Raw genomic sequence first — 23,283 nt, 5'->3', positions numbered from 1 at the left:
AATCGCGAGAAATCCATCCATGTGTATTCTTGGAAATATTACGAAATTGGCTGCAAAAAAAAGAGTCGAGCGTGGAAGGCGCGCAAAGGATTAAACTATGTGTTGTCAAAACACGAGGATCCTTCAAAATCGCTGCTTGTGCAATGTGCATTTTGTTTTGTAAAACGCGCGTACACCACGTGTCGCGATAATTCGCGACTGGTGGGTTCAAAAGTGTCGTGCTTCGACCGACGAATCAAACGAGGATATAAATATTCGCAAAAAGCTATAAGGCGCAATGGGACAAATAATAATACGCAAACAATACAACCATTACGTTTAACGCGAAACTTTCAACCAGCCACAGGTGTTTGAATCGACCCATTTTCGCGTCTCATGGACATCACAATACGTAGTTGTCATAATCTAAGAACCGCGTACAGGTATTTTACAAGATTCAATGAGATTTGGCATATAAATAGAAAATAGTTGAATCGCCCGAAAAAACTCGTTATTATTTGCATGTATAAAAAGGTCTTAAAATAACAAAAGAGATTTGCGAGATGACAAATAGATGACATCATAAAGTTCCGTGACGTTTTAATCATGATGTTTGAATAAATGAGAAAGAAAACACATACCGATCAACAGACAAAAATATTCAATATAAATATTCGAACAAATTAACATAATGATATTATGTTAATTTTAAAAATATAAATTTTACACTAACAATAATAACTTTTGTAGTCTATAGTAGAGCATGTGCACATGCGTGAAATCACGGTGACAATGTGAAACAAAATTCAGTTTTTTATTGAAACACAGAAATTATCTCCAACTTGATGATAATAAAAGATAATTCCCATTCTGAAACATTCATATATATATCTGTTTTGATGAAAGCATGTGTGCGATGCAGAAAGCAAAATCTATGACATGAATTTCGTTCAACAATTTCGTTCAGAGAGAACAGTGAACTGATGTTGACACGTAATTCACGATCTTCCGCTATAGTTTACGTGGTGAAAACGAAGATCCAAATTGGATAAGAATCGGCACAGGCAGATGAAATGTGAAACACGAAGTCGGCACGTTGCAGACCTGACGGGAACGAAGGCGGAAGTTAAGAAAGCTGAGGTGAGATTCACCGCAGGGATAGCGGCACGTCGGGAGAGCACCTGGCGCGGGCCGCCTGAGATGACGGCCTTGCGGCAGGATATCACGGTATCCCCATATAGAACCTTCCTCTTGATGTCACTAATCGGATTATTGCTCCAAATCCATTCAACGACGGGTAAGTGTTTCTCCTGACAGTATTTATATTGACTCTATAGCTTCGCCTCGTAGCGAATCAATGAGAAAAAGCTTTAATTCCAACATTTACATTTTGTTGTAAATCTTGTAAGAAATAATGATGTAACATGTCATTAACGTATGTAACATATCATAATGATGTAATTGGTACAACATTGTTACTTGATATATGATGTATGATGATAATATTTCGCGATCTTTAATTGCTTACTGTTCTTTGGGAATAAAGCTTCATCCATTACATTCTCCCCGTAATCGAATACACGAGTTGCTCTCTCCCTCTCTCTCTCTCTCCCCTCTCCTTTCTCTCGTGTAGCGTTGCGTTAGTAAAAAAAAAATAAAAATATCTAAACAACAACGACATTAATGATGTAGAATTTCCTCTAATAAAAGTTTATCGTCTAAATTACGTCAAGATTTTTACTTCGGAAAACTCGCTTTATTATTAATTGAAAACAAAATTTACATAATTTAATTAAAAACTGGCTAAAACAATATTATTTCACGCGGTGACATTGAATTGAAAAAGCTTCTCTCGAAACACATAAAGATAAACTACGTGTGTCGTTAGATACAGCATACGTCTCCTTTGTGATCTGAGGGTTGGCCTTTATATCACGAGCAATTTGCAATATTGTCAATATCTTGGTGTACAATTTGTAATTTGTGATTTCACAGAGCTATAATTTCCAACATCGTAATTTGCTGTTGCGGGCATCGCGGCTTAGCTGGTTACATGTTCATCAGTTTAGTGCTTTGCGATGTAGCGAACAATTCATGAATCGAAAAAAACGAAACGCGCGTGTGTCCGAGTATTTGCATATTAACTTTATGTACGGCACGTTCACATTAGTCCAATGCTGCACTTTTTAGCACAATATTTTTTATTTTGTATTAACACCTGCGTTAATTATCTATCTAGCCAGCAAAGCAAAGTCATCGTTTGTCTTTTTTGTTTTGTTTTTAAATAATCGGAGAAAAATTAGATGCTGGATAAGGCGCACACCAACGATATTCGATTTTCTACAATATAATCCTTCTACAATATAACTTTTGCCATTCCTCCTCGATCTTTTGCCTTTCGACAATTTGAATCTAAAATAATTGTAAACCGCACATCAATGCATCCTAACAAAATATACTGCATATGTGTTTGCTTCTTTACGTTGAATTGAATTCGTGTCGGCAACAATATCGACAACGAACAATCTCGGCGACCGACCACACCAATTACATGCAATGTCAATTAAATTAGTCCTATTGACGTTGCTGATTATTCGTAGAAATGCATAAAACGATTGACTGCCTTTGGACAGATGCATGGATAAAGTGCAAATTAATTCAGCATTAATTCAACGTTTGTACGGCGGCAACGTTTACACCGCACAAGCACAGACAACTGGAACGCGAACTTAGCGAAGCTTTAAAAATTGATTAACATCCAAAGCGGTAATTTTAGAAACACGTTTATAGATCATAGATTAAGGGATAAAGATAAATCTAAGCAGTCTTCTTATCAAAATTCGAAGGTACATATTACGTGAGATATTAGTCTAGTTCAACATACCATAAATTACATTTCACTTTTTATTCTTATTATTCCTTGCGATTTAATCTCAGCACGATAACAGTACGTCATACAGCATACAAATAAGTCGCATAAAGCAATTTTACAAGTAATTCGAAAAAGCTCATCGAGAATAATAAAGTTTAGCAGATTGATTAAAGACTCAGATAAAACTACAGACGATACAGCGCTGTCTGTTTTAGCGCTCTCTTGCCGAATCTTTGACTCTTGGAGGCCGATCATTCTGCAGAGGAAGAGAAGAGGCTTTGCCGAGTCTGATATGGATGCGGAGAAGCTAAGTAAAAGGGACACGCTGAAACGTAAAGAGAGAGAGAGAGAGAGAGGAAAAGATGCATGCATGCATGCATACAATACATACATCCATGCACGCACGCACGCACGCACGCATGGACGCACGCATGGACGCACGCGCGCGCATGAAAGAGAAAAGAAAGAAGAAATAAAGGGGGAAGGGAAGGTATATATGAAGCAGGGAGACAGAGAGAAAGAAGAAAAGATGAAGTGAGAGAAAAGGGGAAGGGGGAAGAAAGCCTGGTGTAATGGAGGAACCAGTTTGCGGGTCAGTGCTCCGCATCAACGAGAGGCGCTTCAGCCTCTAGACGCACGGACGATGCCACCGCGACCGAGTGAAAGAAGGACGGGAACGGGAGACTCTGTGGGTCCCGTGAAGGACGTGAAAGAGGAAGAAAGGGCCCGCACGTGATAGATAGAGAAATCATATTTTGAGAAACTACTGCGATTTCGAAATCAATCTGTGCTGTGCTCGCGCAGCTTTCTATATTGTAAAAAGTAATAAGAAAAACTTAAATATGGAAAAAATCACATGAATTGAGATTCATTTGTTAAAAAAAAAAAACCAATACACTATAACAATTTTAATCAAGCCATTCAATCTCACTCTGTCAATCTAAATATTCAGATGTTACACTACGCACGTGAAAGCTCCTTTACTAATATTACATACCACGATGTCTTGACTTTGCAAAGAGGAGATAACGTAAATAAAAATGAATATCATGTAAAAAAGAGAAAAAAAGAGAGAAAAACAATATTTTTCAAAAAAATATGCCAGTTTTCAGTACGCATAAAACTGGTTCTATTAGCTGGGCGTGTATAGATGCATCGGATTAGCACCTCGGATCCGTATCCGTTGGCATGGGTAGACCACGGTAAAAACAGTTCGACGAGCATGACCGAAGGCGCAGCAGTCTTGGGAGATGGCGAGCCCGCGATAAAACACTTGAGTTATGCGTACATGTATGCATGCGTGCGATGCGTGCGTGCGTGCGCGCGCGCGCGGGCGCGTGCGGCTGGCTTCATATTCCATACGAAGAAAGTTAATATTTGAAAATCTCTAAGATATTGTCACGCGCGAGGATACCAATATACTACGTCGCTTCATTCGATGCAGATTCCAAGCATCCTCAAACAAGGCAAATCAAACGTAATTAATCAAGTTTCAAGATTCGAATCTAATTGACGACGATAAAGCATGAAATATAGTTGGACAATGAAATAAAATGCGTTTACCCAATCGAAAGATTTATTTTATAATTTAATACTTGAAGATGATGTAAAATTTTATTGACAAGCAAGTAAAATTAGAGAGAAAATGAATAACGCTTTTAGCTAATCCTATATATAGTTGTATCAATTTTTCACGAGCGTCATCATGTCAATGTGTCAAACGTTTATCCGGAAAAAATTCTACCATCATTCGTAACTTTAAGCAACAATCTAAGCCAGGAAGCACAGCTTATGTACTCTAGTCTCTATAGTGGAATGTATTCCCATATGGAAATATTCAAGTGGATTCGTAGACTACAGAATTAGCGATTCAAAATTACACTCTCGTTTTTATTCATCGTGTTTTCGCTAGCAACTTTGAGCGAATTTTAAGCATTTTCATCAAAATGATTTATCTATTGTATATATGCCTAAAAAATAATGTCACAGGTGACATACTTTTTTCTGATGGACTTTTCGAGATTGCTAGAGAACTCGCGAGGATCGGAAGTGGTGGAAGAAGAGAAAGAGAAGAACAAAAGGGAGAATCTTGTGGTTTTGGTCAACCGGTCGAGTTGCCGTGTACGTGGGGACAATCTCTGAGCCTTGATGACTAACCGCGTGCCCGTCTTGTCCGGGCAAGAACTCGTCTCCCCTACGGCACGTCGCGAATACCTGCCCAGCGCTTGCTTCAGCAAGCACCGATCTTTTTACCACCTGCTACCGCACAATCTCGCGACATCCCGTGTTGTTTTGTCGATACATACCGGAACAGCCCAAGATTAAAGTTTGTGTACGAGGTTCATAACAAACGGAAAGGATTATATATCTTTATATACGTACGTGGTATGTCTAGAAAGTAATGAAACTGAATTTTTTTCTCAACAACAGGTAACACTGTAAAAACGAGACTGCAGTAGACCGAGAGCTATACCGTAATACTCTCTACCTCTAGTTAAAATTTCAATTTGATAACATTAACACATGTGATTCTCTACACGCACTTTGTATAACTGTATGTTTGGCTGACGCGCCACGAAAATGGAACTCGAGAAAATCTCGAGCAGCGTTATGCAAAGTTTGACACAGCAACGTCTGTGTCAAATTTCAGGATTTAACGCGACAGAAACATTTAAAAAGTTGAAACAGACTTACAGAGATATCTCAAGTTCTATCCCGGGCACAAGCTTTTAGGTGACACAAGGCATTTTTAGATGGCCGTGAAACTGTGAAAGATGAACCCCGTTCTGGACCACCAGTGACATAAACAATCTGATGATTCAAATTTAATTTAATTTAATTTGATTATAATAAGAGAAATAGGATCGTAACGATAAACAATCAATTTAGTAACAAAGCCATGCGATCCAAGCCCAGGTCTTTTGGCAGCCTCATATTGGTTTCTGAATGCATATATACTATATATATACATATAAGTTTTTCCAAACCACTGCGCGCCGATTAAATTTTCGGACTTAAAACACAGTACGTGTTAGAATTAAAAACCCCTTTCCTCCCCGGAATTAAACCGTCCCTACACGGAGTGAGGGAGGTTCCAGGTTCGAACCCTGGCTGAGGTAATATTTTTCGCAATAAATTTCTTTACAGTTTTTAGATAATTAAATCGAGTCGATTTAATTCCGGGGAGGGAAGGGGTTTTTAATTCTAACACGTACTGTGTTTTAAGTCCGAAAATTTAATCGGCGCGCAGTGGTTCGGAAAAACTTATATGTATATATACAGTATATATATGCATACAGAAACCAATATGAGGCTGCCAAAAGACCTAGGCTTGGATCGCATGGCTTTGTTACTAAATTGTTAATTTGATCACCACAATCATTCTCACTGTCAAATGTCGATCAGATCTGATGAGAGTCCTCACTTTTGTCACATTTTCCTCAGTTCGTGCAGTGCTTGGTCGTCCACACCACGTGGTTCATCTTTCACAGTTTCACGACCATCTAAAAATGCCTTGTGTCACCTAAAAGCTTGTGCCCGGGATAGAACTTGAGATATCTCTGTAAGTCTGTTTCAACTTTTTAAATGTTTCTGTCGCGTTGAATCCTGAAATTTGACACAGACGTTGCTGTGTCAAACTTTGCATAACGCTGCTCAAGATTTTCTCGAGTTCCATTTTCGTGGCGCGTCAGCCAAACATACAGTTATACAAAGTGCGTGTAGAGAATCACATGTGTTAATGTTATCAACGTGAACGTTTAACTAAAGGTAGAGAGTATTACGGTATAGCTCTCGGTCTACTGCAGTCTCGTTTTTACAGTGTTACCAGTTGTTGAGAAAAATAATTCAGTCTCATTACTTTCTAGACATACCACGTACGTGATAAACAGATTTAAAATAATTTTCGATCATTTTATCGTATTAAACACGTTCTCGAATTGGCACAATAGATTTTAGAATTTTCGGTTGTAATTTCAAAACTATTAGCCATATTAAGCCGTTTATTAAGATTAAACGAAACTCACAAAAGCGGTCTCTGGTTTCCATAGTAATAAAACAATGCAATACAATCAATAAAACAATACAATATAATAAACAAACAATACTATTAATATAATTAATACGAATCCTTCGATGTGACGTTTCAAGTACTTGGATTATATGAGAGATGCGTGTACATGCGCTGGCACAAAAGCTGACGCACGGTGAGCACACACCGCGAGAACGCATGGGCACTTTAATCGGCAGGTTGCATTTCGCATGCCAACATGTCTATGGAGTCTATCTGGCTAGAACCCGTATCAGACTACGGATTAGGATTAAAATTGGATTGAAATTTGACCAATCAGAGCAAAGTTCACTAAACTTGAGATTATTTTTCTTTATTCCACTTGATTAAATTTCAATCTAATCTCAATTTAAATCCGTATAGTGTGATAGAAGCCATGAAGACATTTTAAAAGTCCATCGCAATATAGGTACCTGATGTATTTAATTACCATAAAACAAAACAACTAAGTATACTACATTTTCATACTTTCCAACTAAATACGGTTAAAGACGTTTATAGCTTATCACTCAATGACAATATAGCCTATCAAGAAACCAAGTAATAAAAAACAGTGTTCCTAATTCTTGTCATTATCATTTGTTTCAATGGAATCCGTAGTACGCGCCACGAGTACGTATGTTAAAATTTGAAATATAAAATGTAAAAAAGTTAATTTGCTATATAAACTTTTTCATTTTTGCAAAACATGTATATACACACGTACTCTACACAAGAAAAGACGTTGTCGTACCTATATTGAATAAATCAAAATCACGTACGTAAGCAAAGAAATGTCGCACGTTTAATTTTAATTATCGTTATGTAAATAAAATAATTTGTAGTAAAATACTGGAAAAACTTGTTTTTGGTTGATGCCATCTGCTTTAAGTGACCCTAAAGGGGCCATTTCACGATCAGATAGACATATATGTATAAACCACAATACAAAGTTATACTATGACCTTAACAAAAATTTCCTTTCAAATATTTTAAATAACAAACATTTTGAGACTTGAGAAATAAAAAATGAAAAAACTCGGCGAGAAAGGAATAGGATATGAAGAATGAGTAGAAGAGAGGAAGAAGAGTGTAACTGGGCCAAACGGTGGCTACGTCGCAGTCTAGACACGCCGAACCGTGATGCCATTCGGCTCCGCACCATGCTTCTCTCTCTCTCTCTCTCTTTCTCTCTCCCCCCCATCCTCCCCACCCTAACCTCCTCGTCCCTCTGCCCTCCTCCTTCCTTCCTCTTCTCTCTTTTTCATCCTTCTGTCTTTATCTCTCATCTTTCTTTCTTCTTTCTTCCCTTTTCCTTTCCTTTCCTTTCTTTTCCTCCCACCTTCTTCTTTCTCTTCTTTTTTCAATGTCTCACCTAATCGCGAATATCGAATCCAAAAATTAATGTCAGACTTTCCTTTTCGCCCCATAACAAGATAGTGGTAATATTAGTTCCACCGTCTCTTCCGTCTCTAACGACGACGCATGGCACGCTTCGTCAATTAGCAATTCGTTATTAAATAATTACAAATTGGCAAATAGAGCGGTTTCGAATATATTTCAATATATTTTCAAAGCATCAAGCTAACAAAAGCAATAAGAAAAGAAAATTTTTGCGACATGCAAAACATGAGAACACTTATAACATTTGTAACACATTTATACTATGTAATAAATACAATGTAAATAACTATACGCTATATAGCAAAATCATCGACGGAAAAAATGAGAGAGAGAGAGAGAAAGAGAGAAAATACAAATACAAGTAAAAGTAAAAATAAACATGTTACTAATAAAGAAAGGTAAAGGCGATAATACGCAAACAATGGTAATAAAAACAAATATTGCCTGACTTTTATGCAAAAGACTGCATATATATTATAATCATACGGATTACGAATTTAAATCGTTGGCCTTACACAATCGACCGATTGCAAAACTTTAAATATATCACGTGTTATCACGCGTGAATCATCAGGCGCAATTGGCACATGTTTAACTAGTTTAGTAACGTAAATGTGGAAATGAGCCAAGTTTCGAACGTGCGTTATTACGATTTTCAAACAAATATATCAATTTATGTGCGTCAACTATGAATATATCGCAATAATGAATATATCATAAAATTAACTATGAAAATGATACATTATATTATTGTATCTAATCTTGCAAATAAGATTACCAGCTCTGCACTTTATTTTTATAAATATTTATTTTTTTATTAATAATTAATAAAAAAGATTATTTGCTCTTGTTCAGAGTCTGAGTTGAATCTCCTTGGTATACAAACTTTTAGAATCGCGCGTGCTCGTGAACTAGTATATGTAAACCAATAGCGCAACTATTTTTGGACAGGATAGTCATACGAGGATTGTAAATAAAGTAGTGGCAACAATGTCGTAAGACATATTATATATTTGATATAACTCTAACTCTTACTATTGATCTATAGAGAAGCTAATAGCATTCATTATACATTCACACAAGGCAACACATCTGATTCTATTGAGTGACTTCGTGTGAGGAAATCGTCAAATAAAACTGTGTCTGTGTAGGTGCAACGCCCTAAAGTATATTCACAAAATTAGAATAACGATTCTAGATCGAGATCCAGGTTGCAAAAGATAAAACTACAAATGACTCCTAGGGCCTATCCAGACAAACTTGCATAATTGCGTAACTATATATGCATACAGAAAATTATACAATCGCATTTCTATCTTAAGGACGCGTGTAAAATGCGATTGGATAATTTTCCTTATGTATACATTATAGTTATTCAATTATGCAAGTCTGGATTAAGCTCTTACCATGGTCTTCGAGAATCCTATGAGAATCCACAACGGTGTCTTATCGTATCAGACTGTTGCAAGATAAGTCAATGCCTACTTTAGGAAACTCGTAGGAAAAGAAATCGATGAAAGAGCTATTTTGGCCAAACGTCCGTCCACACCAACATCCAGCACCACATACCACGTCACATCATACCGTGTTATATCGCATTCTCACTACGAGTATTACAGTTGACGCAAATGCACCTAAACGTGGCATTCCCGAAAACTGGAACGTAAACAAACGAGGCGAGATCATTCAATGTGAAGAGGAAATATGACTATTAATACCGCGAAATAAGCCATTTGTCGGTTGCTTCATCATTATTCTAAGCCTAACCAAACATCATAAACGATTTCAGCCAAGTTTTTGCTTAAATTACGAACTCGGAAATTGTTATTTTGTATAACTAATCGAATATTTTTCTATTTCTGTAATATTCTGTATATATAAATCTATATTTATAATATAATATATTAAAATCTATTTATAATAATGTTTGTTCTTTTATTTGACTTAAAAGAAATTTGAATCTTACATTTATTTTATGAAGATCAATCTGTGTTAGGTGGTATATGTTGGTCGTCTATCAGTAACGGCCGTTGTAAAGAACTTCTATCGCAAGGTGTTACGAAAGAAAATTGTTGCGCATCTAACGCAGCAGCAGCGACTGCCTATTCCGACGAAGACCTGGACAGTGGAAGTCTCTTCTTCTGGAGAGTTCTTGGTGGTGGTGTGCAGTGTCGTCCTTGTCGAGGTACGTAACAAACTGTTACGTACTACTACTCATCGTGATACGCGCACAATAATTAAAATCGGCTTTAATTTTCATTTACTATTTTATCCAAATATTGCGCGCACGCGCGCGTCTGTGTGTAGCGTGCATCATTTCAGTTTATTACTTGAAAAAAAAAAAAAGAAAGAAAGAAAGAAAGCAGAAATTCCTTATCGATTCTATTATTTCTACATTTGACTAGTAACAACCGCGTTATCTCGAACATTTATTATGGTATGTAAACCCAAAATATATAGTAACGAATCGTTTTCATTCGACAGAGAGTTGCGCGGAAGTGAAGTGCGAGGAAGGAAAAAAGTGCGTGGTACGTAGAGGAAGACCGAGGTGCGTGTGCAGTCCAGAGTGTAAAGCACCGCGTGGCGGTGGGCCGGTCTGCGGAACGGACGGCAAGAGTTATAAGAGCCTGTGTAGACTCAAAAAGCGAGCTTGCAAGAAGGGCAGTCACGAACTCGCGGTTGCCTACAACGGCCACTGTCAAAGTGAGTATGTATAGATAAGTTGATCGCCTCCGTATTGCCTTGCAAAAAATGTTTTGCTTTAATTTGCGAAAAATCACCAAACCATTTTATCCTCATTACATATATTGAAATTTTTTGTTTGCGTTATATTACAGCATTATTCCTTTCGCCGAAGTGACGATTGTGTTAATTAGGACGTATAAACGCAATGAAACTGATAAGGAAAGAAACGATCGGGGTGGGATTGGTCTCTACGGCTATTTATCGACACAGTAATTATTTCGTATTCAACCCTCGTGATTTAATGACCGCACATGCGAGAAAAAATATTTTTATCTCGTAAAACGTTGAAACACTAATAAATCATGGCGAAACGTGTTCGCACGCGATAACGACTCACGTGCATCCTGCGATCAATGCAAAAATCGGAAAATTGCACTTAATATATCGATAATATTAATTCATTCCTTCAAAAAATGTATTAAATGTCGTTATAAATCTCACAACTTTATACAGCTTCTCATTTTATCGTGTGTCTCAAATTGTTTACATTTACAAATTGAATATACTAGATTAGAGGGATAACTAGTTTAATCTCTTACATGGCTTTTTCAAGAGTAGACATTTAAGGACTAGACATCACAGACGAGCGCTTCGCGCGCGCTAGTTAGCTTTAATATTATACTGTTACTAATATTATACTATTAACCCCTTATAATACACACATACACATAACTGTCAAAATATACGATGACAGTCGCTCACGAAATAAACGCAGCAAGAAGAGAACCACGCGGTGGCATCGTGGAAAAGCAAGCACAATAATAAACTTTGATAGATTCGAGTATCGCGACTTTTTTTTTTTTAATGGACAATGTAATAATGTTATAACGCTATAACTGCGCACACGTATTAATCACATATGCCAATAAAGCTTGGAATGAGCTTAAGCGTCTGAAAGATGCAAACTAGCTGATACGCAATAAAACTAAGAGAATAAATTATAATATTTTAAATCTAACATCTTTAAGGATCTTTAAAGTGGCTCGAGCCACGTAAATAAACGAACGGGACATAACTAAATGAACGGAACCACGCACGTATTGTAGAAACCAAACAGCTGGTGACTGAAAATAAAAGTAAAGAAAGGCAATGCGTCTATCACGGAGGGGGTTTACGACTGTGCGTAATAACGTGCAAAGTGTCGAGCAGGTTCGTGCGCACGGGTCCGGTGCGGCCAAGGTCGGAGCTGTCTGCTGGACCAGAACCTAAGCCCTCATTGTGTGAGGTGCGCCCGCAGGTGCCCCCAAGCACTCCCGCACCAGGTCGTCGGCGCACGTCCCGTCTGCGGAGCCGACGGAAACACCTACAAAAGTGCCTGCCACCTGCGACTCGCCGCCTGCCGCGCGGGTCGCGCCATTCCCGTCGCTTATAAGGGTCATTGCAAACGTAAGTCTCTCTCTCTCTCTCTCTCTCTCTCTCTCTCTCGCGCGCGCGCATACATCCAAGTTCATCACTTTTTCTCGAAATTATTTATGAAAATTTTTTAATATCATAGAGAATAACTTTCAAAAAAAATCTATTGCAAATTTGCGATCTAAACCGTTTTAAGAATAAAATAATCAAATCTACGCAAAGGCAAGTCATTTTTTTTACGTGCTTTGCATTAAGAAATGAATAGCCCAGCTACGATATTCTTAATATGTTACAGTGTACTGATAGAAAAAAAGCATATATATGAAAAAAAGAAAAGTTTGTTTTATTCAGCAACAAACGAATAGTCAATCGGCTGCTGTTTCACATCGGAAAGGGCTTTATTATTCTATGTGTTATTTTGTACGAATCCGACGAAACTTCGCGACAGGTATTATAAAATAGCCAAAACACGATGTCTTTAAACGGAAAGTCTTATGGGAGTAATAAAATTCAACAGCAAATTTTTAAGTTATCTGATTCAATATAATCTAACTATCGTCTTTTCTGCATTTTAAAAAAAAATGTGTACTTTTACAAAATTAAACAAAAGTTTAAAAATATCACGTTTTTTTATAAATCGATGTCTAGTTCACATACTCTATTGCCATTAATATATTCCTCCTTTTAATATGGTATCCTGTAATTATTTAACTAGGAGAACTGTGCCTAATATCGCATCCCATTTTTGAAAACCAAAATTTTGACTGAAAACTCCTATAAGAATATGACTAAACCGCATCAATTTATTCCAGGATTATCGTAATATGACCTCCATGAATGTGTTCAAAATTTACTTTAAGGCTGATGACAGAGAAACGTAGGCTCTCTTACGTCTATCGTAATCATAGATGTAAAGCAAGGCAGAGAAAACCGTATACGTAAGGTCATGAAAAGCTATCGTGTTGATACGTGACGATACGAACGTATAGTTACGTATACGGTTTTCTCTGTCTTGCTTTACGTCTATGACTACGAGCCTACATTTCGTTCTCTACCATCGCCTGACTATCTTTTCTGAAAGAAAACACAAAAAAAAGCATTTGCCGACATAAAAAAAAGTGTTCCTAATATCGCACCCTCACATATTTTTATTAAAAATACACGTATGACACACAATATATGCTGGAAATAGAAACAACTCAAAATACGACACATAAGATTGGTAAAGATATCCTCTTTTAACGCTTAAGAAAGCCTATGGGGTTTCACAGACTATTATGGTGATCTGTATCCCGCCTGGTCGATTTACTGTCGGAAAAAGATCTTTTTACTCCGTGGACAAGAGGCTGAGGGAGCGTCAGAGGTATTCTAGAGGCAGACCAGTTATAGGAAAAATGCGCGGTATAATGAACATTCCTAGAGGATGAAATTATAGGAATACCACAAGGAAGAAACAACCGATTAGAGCATCACAATAGTGGTTAGCAGGTTAGCAACGAATATTTCTCTATTTTGGAATGAACGTAGGCACAATATCATAACATGTTTTCACGATAGAAATTCGTTCTTGATACATATCTTTTTTTGCTGTTTTAATAACAGAAGACACCTCTTGCAAAATTTCGAAACCTCGTTGAAACTATGAACTGTCACGCTACATTTTGTCTGCGTTCGTTTATTCCCATTGGGAACTATTGGGAAAATAAGATATATAATATACGTAACGTGTATTATAGATTTGATTTTCCCAAAGCAGCGTTATTCAACAGTTTTCACTGCTCATTGACAGAATGCAACACGTAACAGTCTCAATATCGTAGGGTGCGGAATTTGGAACAAGGACGATATTAGGCACAGTATTAGGGGGGCACCCCTATTATTATATTATAATATTATAATATTAACTTGTATGAAATCTACTTATATATTTTTCGGATTCAGATTACAGAAAACAATTTTAAATCATTATTTAGAATTTTCGCGACAAATATTATCTTAAAATTAACGATTACTCCGCAAAATCCATAATTGCGGTGATGAAGAAAAGACATAACTACAAGGTATGACTTCTGTTGTCGTGCTTTTCACGAGTGTCTGATATTATAAGAGGAAGAGAAAAGAGGCGTAAAAGTAAAAAACATTATTAGGAATACCACAAGGCAATCCCAAGATCGTTCCAGGAAGTTCATCGACCGGAGCGCGAGTTGCTGAGTCGCGAAAGAGAAAAAATTATTTAAAAAATGGAAGAAGATAAAAAAACGAGAGACAAAGAGCATCGTTTTCTGTACATTCCTGTCGAAAAACTGCCATAAACAATTAACTTCGAACACGACACGACCGCTGATTGTCAGTCAGATTGATAGATTTTTTTTACAGAAACTCATCGGGGATCCTTCGAGGAATATCACGCGATCCACACAACCACCTGGCATCTTGATTATTTCAGATAGCATTCACACACACGCACACACAGAGCCACGCGCATGCACGTACTCTAAGAAGATTTATCATTTTCTCTGACAAAATTAACCACTTTGAAATGTTGTCACATATATACATACATAACATGTATAAACAAACAGAAAAGTACAGATTTAAAGACCGGTTGAGATAAACTAACTTTCCTTCAAATTAGACAAAAATAGACATATGATTTAACTATTGGTTAGTTTACCAAGATTGGAACAACCGGCCCTGACACATAGTTATAAAGAAGTCTCCCTTTCACGGCTTTCTATAACGTACTCTGACAATACCTATAAAATAATCGATCATAGTCTTGATATTACGCATAAAGAAACAAGACTGTACTTATTATCAAGCAACATGTCAAAAATTAAAACTAAAAGAAAAAGATATGGTTATTTATCGATAATCTTAATACAATATCTACGAAACACACATATACATATTCGTCGTAAAGGTAAAGCATGTAGAATGTTCAAAACGTATAAATTGTTATACACGTCGCGCAGGGTGTAGGCGCCGTACGCTTGTTTGGGATTGTCGTCACATTTAAATGACTAAACTGCAGAAAACACGTCTGTCTGTCGATACACGCAAAGACCATTTTTCTTAGTAGGCTACTTTAAGCACGGCGACTCTACATATTTTTTGGTTACATTTATTGTTAGACTCATGGAAACGCTGATGGAATCAGATATGCAAGCGCATATAACATGACAATTATTGCACTTGTTAAATTTAATTTGGATTCTCCGAGTGTGGACGCTTCGGAAAAAAACAATATTATAATCATTTAATCAAAACATCGTCACATTCTGATAATAAATTTATCACAGTAATCTCTACTTGTATTTTTTAGCCGTCTCTTTTGTTTTTGATCTTTAATTTTTTATTATTACATAAACATACCATGAGCAAAAAAGTATAGAGAATATAAATCTAGAATGTGTGACAATATGAAGAAAAGTAATATCGTTATCACAACCGCAAATGCAACCAGCGCATGTTGATATGCTTGCAAATGTATGTGTCCTTGTAACGTCCTTGCCCTGCGGGTCATTCACCGTATACATTCACGCACTTTCGCGCGCACGCGTGCACGCGCGCACACATACTCACTGAATACTTACACGTATGTATCTTCATATACGTGTGCACGCACTGAACGCGCACTGAACACATGTAACGTAGCGTGGCTACGCAACCTATATATCTATATATATATATATATATATATATATATTAAAACCCGAGCACGCGGTCTTTTACGTTTTCGACACTTATCCTCGTGCTCTCCCACTCTTTGTGTGTGTGTGTGTGTGTGTGTGTGTGTGTCCCTGACTAAACTAAAAATAACTTTCAGCTAAACTGCTAAAAGAATTCGGCATGCATCGATCAGCATTCCCATCAGAGAACGAAAGTTCGAATCGATCATTGCCACATAAGAAATATGACCGTGAAATTAGATCAATTTAATATCGTGCAAACTAGAATCGCAAAAACTAGAAATTGCATAATGAAAATCCTGTATAAAAGTGGTGCACGTGTAAGGTGCACACAAGTATTATATCACCTAGTGTTATATGAAAATAACTGTATAGGATATTCTTAGGGAGTGTTGACGGGGAACTCTGTTTCTTTTTATATGAGATCTTGCGAAACGATTACATGAGAAGCAATATGCCTACATTATTATATTCTGTCTTTCTTGAACCCCAAATATAACAGAGAAAATTAAGAAAAAAAATGTCAGTTTTCCGCGGTCGAAACGAAATTAATAACCATAAAGTTATATTTCAATTTTAAATTTTTATAGTTGTCTTCTCGATGTAGCGAATATTGCCATAAACACTTGACAAAATGCTTTCGATACGCGCATAATAATTCTTTGTGTGTTTATGTATTTGTATGGCACGTTCTTCGCAAAATAATTACAAAATTATCATAAAATAACATGAAATCATTTAAATTAATAAATAATTCCGCTCCTCTTTTCCGATGAGATTGCTATCATGTTACTTACTTAATTTCATCTTTTAATAAACTCGAGCGTTCTTTTGCCTCCAAGAATTACGTAAAATCAGATTTGTAAAAAAAATATCTAATGTTATAAATGTCGATTCTATATATCGGAGAAATTCGGTCGAAGTTACTTACAATAGTCCATTTGTTTAATCACTTAAGCACTTTGTCGCGTGTGTGTGTGTGTGTTTGCGCGCGCGCGCTCGTATGTCACGTATATAAATTAAATTTTTCATTCGGTTTTTTCATAAGTTTTCATATCGTAAAAGTTGGAAAAGTGAAAGTTTTCTCCGTACACCATTTATTACATTTGTTTTTCGAATGCTCTACTTTTATTTCACGATTTTTTGGAAAATTGTTTCAGTCATTTAGTATTAATAAAATTAAAGGAAAATATCTATAAACACACACAAATACGATTGAGCAACGCTCTTGTTTTCCAACGGCAAAATTATCCGTAAAATGTTCTCTCTTCCTCCCTTCCCCCCCCTCCCCTCCCCCCCTCTCTCTCTCTATCTATCTATCTATCTATCTATCTATCTATCTATCTATCTATCTATCTATCTATCTATCTATCTATCTATCTATCTATCTATCTATCTATCTATCTATCTATCTATCTATCTATCTATCTATCTATCTATCTATCTATCTTCTCATCTATCTATCTATCTATCTATCTATCTATCTATCTATCTCTATCTATCTATCTATCTATCTATCTATCTATCTATCTATCTATCTATCTATCTATCTATCTATCTATCTATCTATCTATCTATCTATCTATCTATCTATATCTATCTATCTATCTATCTATCTATCTATCTATCTATCTATCTATCTATCTATCTATCTATCTATCTATCTATCTATCTATCTATCTATCTATCTATCTATCTATCTATCTATCTATCTATCTATCTATCTATCTATCTATCTATCTATCTATCTATCTATCTATCTATCTATCTATCTATCTATCTATCTATCTATCTATCTCTTCTACAACAAAACTCATCTCCATTTTGAGGAAACTGATGAGACGCACGACGTTAAGGTTACCGAGGTCAGCTACGTTTATTACTTTCAAAATGGGGTAAAGAGGAGTCCGGAGTTGGATGCAAACAAGGGAGCATCTTACATTAGAAGGTTTACATGAAACAAGCCTACGTATGTATCGTCTGTCTGGAACTCAAAAATAAGAGAGAGAGAGAGAGAGAGAGAGAGAGAGAGAAAATGAACGTCGACGAGCCAAGAACCAGAGAAGAATCATGTTGTTGGAACGATGCAGAAGTAACGAAGACAAAAAGTGGCAAATGCGAATCGAAGAGAGCAGAAGAACGAAGAAGGGAAAGAAGAAGGAACAGAAAAGAAAGAGGAAACAAGATAGAAAGCATAAAAAAAGAAAAGGAAGAATAAGGCGGAGCAGGGCGAGTAAAGTTTGTACAAGAAACCGCAGCAGCCCTTCGCGAGCCTGGACATGGTCCTCAGTAACAGTATTCAGTACACACTGGCACGGTATAGCTTGGCGAGGCCACGGGCGCCTGGCCAGTGCCAAGCTCGTCTTTTTTTTATTAGACTCTGGCACAAGATTCTACTGTCTTCCTTTCTCTGTCTCTCTTTCTGTCTTCTTCTCTTTCTCCATACCCTTTCTCTGCGCGCTCTCTCTCTCTCTCTCTCTCTCTCTCTCTCTCTCTCTCGCTGCCTCTGTCTTTCTTTCTTTCTCTCTTCTCATTGGCCGATGGACCGACATCGCTTTGCCTTCCTCCACCGTTTCCCTCCTCCTTCTCACAACCATATCAACATCCACGTGTCCGCGTCTCAACATCGACATTCACCGCTGCATGCCTCCAGCCGAATACCCTCTACATCGCGAATCAGCTCTCTCGCCAGCGCACCATGGTGACACCCATCGCTTACCTTTTAGCACATCTCGCTCCCACTCATTATCTTCGCGCCACTTAAATTTCTACATCTATCCCTATCGCGATGTCGTAGTCATGATGCTCGATACTGTAAACAATCCACGAATGACACCTTTACCCGTCTGCAAACCATATGCACGTCGTGACTGTATTAACATATCGTCGTGACAGTAAAACGCGTGCGTATACGATACTCGTGCAACAACCGTCAATGTCGCGCTACTTTTGCAAAGTACCCTACGTGGTTGGTTGTATGTATTCGCTAGTCCTAGTGTATTAAACACGTTCTCGTATTTCGGTTATATTTTCGCGTACCTATTTCTTTTTCCTAAACAAACTATAACATCCATAATGAAAAATTACGCGTCGATGCATTCTCAATCTGTAACATTTGTTTCAAGCTCTCTCAGAGTTAATATCATAACTCATCGCTTTACATATTATCCACATGGTCGTTAGTCGCGTCTGCAAATATCGCGAACCAAATCACGCTGGCAAAAATTTACTGGCAAAAAATTACTCTTGTTGTCGTTAAGCACACGTCAAGCACAACTTGACGAGGAGAAGAGAGCTTATCTTCATGCGGTATACGCATTATTACGTTTCTCGCGCGAATACTTATACTCCAAGTATTCCTTTTGCAAGTGAATAATTCTGAATTCAATAAAATGGCACTATTGTATTACAGTTGCTGTTATTGTCGCATAATTCCTATCCTAGTTGATAGCTTCGGTCTACCACACTTGAAAACTTAAGCTCTCTATAGCAATCTCTCTTCACGCCCGCAAAAACGTTCTCGTGCGAATAGGAAAAAGCAGAAAGGTAAGCTAAAGACATTCGCGGTGCAGAGAAGGCACGACATACACAACACGCGCGTAATATAAGTAAATATAAAGCAGCCGGTTTAGCGACGAGGTGTCGGGATGCAAATACTTAATCGTCTTTCTCCGATTCGAGGATCCGAGGCGCGAAAGTGCACGCGTCTGTAAATATGCATACGGCAGTATGCGCACGGAACGTATATGAGCTTTTCTCGAGCCTCGTCGTCTTCTCTCGCCACCTTCTACCTTTTCTTTCGTTCCCTCCATGCCCATCCGTTTCATCCTTCCCTGATATCTTGTACTCTCTAAGATCTCCAAGAGCTCGATGTACACTGTTGTTTACTCTTGCCACCGAAGGCGTTAAGTAATTTGCTTATTTTTTCGACTCGCCAATGGAGGATTCGTACGTACGTACATACATACATACATGCATACATATATTGACATCATTTCTCATTCGTCGATACTTGACGCGCGCGCAGTTTTTACGTGCCACGCTGACTGCGAGTGTGATGCGGTGGGATGAGAATTATCCGGTTGTCGCATGGCAAATTATGCCATGCCGACGAAGACGGAAATGGATAATGGCGAAGGACAAAATTTTTTATTGAGGAGAGTAAATATCGTTCGCGTGAGAGAGATACTGCCGTTAGAAACATATATCTGTCTAAATAAGAAACTATACAAGAATACAGTTATGCATGGAATGTGTCAACATTACGAGCGCACGTACAAAAGCAATTGCAGAGAGAGAAAGAGAGAGAGGTTTTTAATTGTATTAATCTGTTTCACACATAACTCATACGCACAGTACGTCCAGCCTTTGTAATCTCATCGCAAACGTCTCCAATCAGATGACAGTTGATAGTGTAGTGTATAATAAACAGATAAATTATCACGATGTAATTAAATCGGGTTGGCCAAAAAATCTTTTCGTTTCTTTCTTCTAAAGAACCTCAAAAAGTTCTTTAGAAAAGCTTTAAAAGTGTAAAATCAAAACTTTACTAAAACCTTCGTGAAGTAGATTTTCCTCGACTACCTTTTAATTTAACTCCTGCCATCTTTTAACAGTCTTATATCGTTCCGTCCTGATTGAGTACACGATCATATTATGTTCAACAAAGGTCATTTGAAGAAAGAGGAGAGGAACTTTATCTTTTACTCTATATAAAATTAAGCTATTCATTATTGATCTAAACTGCTCTTCGCTGTATATACAAATATTTCTATCTAACATATGTCTTTGATGCAGCATAATTTGGAGTAAGGAAAGAGTGGCGCGCGCGATTTTCAAGGCATTACCATTTCATATAGCACGCACGATGCGCGTAACCTAATAACGACTCGTTTAACGTGTCATGGTTGAATGAACGTTGACCATGTTGTGTCAATGTCACAACCGTGTTAGGTTGAATGATCAACGACCCTCTCGTATATATATATATATATATACGAGCATTAAATAATATTTGCGTTACTTTTCTTCTCTTATTAGAGTCTACGCTTCTTGATCTTGACAGTCAAAGTAATGTGAATATTTCCAAGTTGTTATCAACTGTAATTGAAGTAACTGAAAGTGCTAATTTAAATAGTTCGTCTCTCATCTCCCATGAAAAGTAGGCCATTGACCTGAAGATACGCGTAGGTAGATGACATATTATCGCGATGATAACCGTTTATGGACGAGTCGGTGGGTGCTTTCCATTTAGTGGCACAAGTCGACACTGACGTCGTTCTATCTTTCTTGGTATTCAACGAGTAACAAAAACAGAACGAGACTTGTGTCGACTTGTATCAGTAAATGGAAAACACTCAATGTAATGCAAAATTTCTAACTGACAGAGATAGAGAATGGATGTAACTCAACGCGTGATCTAGTCTGCTCTTTCATATTTCTGTGTGACACACGACCGAAATACATACATCCAAGAGGAGAAAGTTAGCCAAGCACACGTATTTTCGCTCACGTATTATTATTATTATTAACTCTTGACTATTACAAGATGTTATAAGTGAGCGAAAATATCGAAGACTGAGATCGCGTTTAAGTAGTGTTGCATCTTGCATCGGTACGTTAACAAATAAAATATGCATAACAATATAATCACGTTGACGTTAGCGGTAAATAGTATAGGGAACTAGCACGCGTTCACCGATAACTGTTTGCTGCGATCCAGCAAGTGCCGCATTTATCCTATTTTGTGATATAGAATCAATAATTATAAAATATACACGCGGTAACTTTTAAGGTGCTTATATAAGCTGACAAATTTTGCTCATTAAAATTTTGCAGTTATTTTCGTCGTTTGATTTTGACAGAAATCGCAGACTGTACTAAGATACGCTGTCGAGAAGGCCAAACTTGTTTATCCGAAATGAAGTCTGGACGACCACGTTGCGTGACCTGTACCTATCGTTGTCCCCGGAAACGGGAGCGCGCCCGGACTAGGGCGCATCGTGATAGAGATCGAGATCGAGATCGAGATCAGGACCGGGATCGGGATCGAGATCCTTCAACGACTATGTTATGTGCGACAAACAACATCACCTACCCCAGCTGGTGTCACATTATCAAGGACGCCTGTATTACTGGCTTCGTTCTTGAAACACGGCACGCGGGTCCCTGTAACGCTTACGACACGGCCCCTCTTTATATCGGTGAGTTCGTAGTTATATTAACAAAACTTGGCGTCATATGTCATGCACATAATGAAACTGCGGAGATTTTCCAAATCACCAACCTATATACACTTAAATTTGTAAACTGTCAAAGAAAAAAAATAATTAAGAAAAAAAAGAGCGTTAAAGATTTTATTGAACTGTTGAAAAAAGCGCGATATACATGCGTCAGTCCAGCCATTTATCTTTCTCTGCGAGGTGAGTGAGTCACTCGCGTCATAAACGCAGAGTTGTACGCCGCTCTAGTTATACTTACAATCATCTAGTATGGAATGCGTGTTGCTCACACGCGAGTCGTATATATTCGATATGCGCCTATACGTATATATTGCCTGCTAAACGCCGTCGATCGTGAAAACATAGAGAAAGGGGAATATAAATATGTGAATTTTTCTAAAATTCAACAGCTTGACCATATATCTCGAATATCGATTTAAATTGATGATCATCGGTTTTCAACGATTTTATTTTATACGTTAAAGTTATATTATACGTATAAATATTGTGTGTTGAACATACTGGTCTATTGAAATTCTTATCTCTCAGCGATCCTTATTAAGTATCAATTAATAATCTACTGAAGATTACGAGACTTTCTTACCTTTTTAAAATGTTTGATCATCGATATCGAAAATGTGATAAAATTAATAAATAACGAATTTCATTGCAATCTATTACCATCGTCTAAACACGCTAATAAACAACTGTATTAAACTTCCCATTCCTTCTTCGTGGCCTCTTTTAGATTACGTACACGCAGAAACCTGTTGCACGTTGTATAGAAATAGAGAAGTAGTACGTCTGCTACGCTTTTCGAATTAGTACCGCTGTGCCACGTGCGCGTTTCATGCGAATAATTTATTTTATGAGGTAATTATATTTACAATTTGCTCTTACTACGTGTCACACTGTATACCTACATTAATTTTATAATACTTTACAGAGTAAAAGCACTTTGCCTTCTGC

General features: G+C 37.3%; 1 protein-coding gene across 4 annotated transcripts in view; it reads left to right on the top strand.

The window, feature by feature from the left end:
* Positions 1 to 23,283, top strand: part of LOC139820973 (follistatin-A-like) — a 28,149-nt gene that overhangs the window by 347 nt on the left and 4,519 nt on the right. The window contains exons 2-6 of one of the 4 annotated variants that reach the window (XM_071791615.1): positions 997 to 1,276; positions 10,300 to 10,488; positions 10,788 to 11,006; positions 12,198 to 12,434; positions 21,958 to 22,296. In XM_071791615.1, the coding sequence (XP_071647716.1) occupies positions 1,048 to 1,276; positions 10,300 to 10,488; positions 10,788 to 11,006; positions 12,198 to 12,434; positions 21,958 to 22,296 (1,213 nt within the window). In that variant the 5' untranslated portion in view covers positions 997 to 1,047. Of the gene's footprint in view, positions 1 to 37; positions 1,277 to 10,299; positions 10,489 to 10,787; positions 11,007 to 12,197; positions 12,435 to 21,957; positions 22,297 to 23,283 lie in introns of those variants that run through there. The other 3 variants (XM_071791617.1, XM_071791616.1, XM_071791618.1) reach the window with 3 other exon arrangements.

This window comes from Temnothorax longispinosus, chromosome 10 (genome assembly GCF_030848805.1).
Source record: "Temnothorax longispinosus isolate EJ_2023e chromosome 10, Tlon_JGU_v1, whole genome shotgun sequence".
Taxonomy (NCBI): domain Eukaryota; kingdom Metazoa; phylum Arthropoda; class Insecta; order Hymenoptera; family Formicidae; genus Temnothorax; species Temnothorax longispinosus.
Note: the sequence above shows the minus strand (reverse complement) of the source record. Positions and strands in the feature narration are given on the sequence as shown.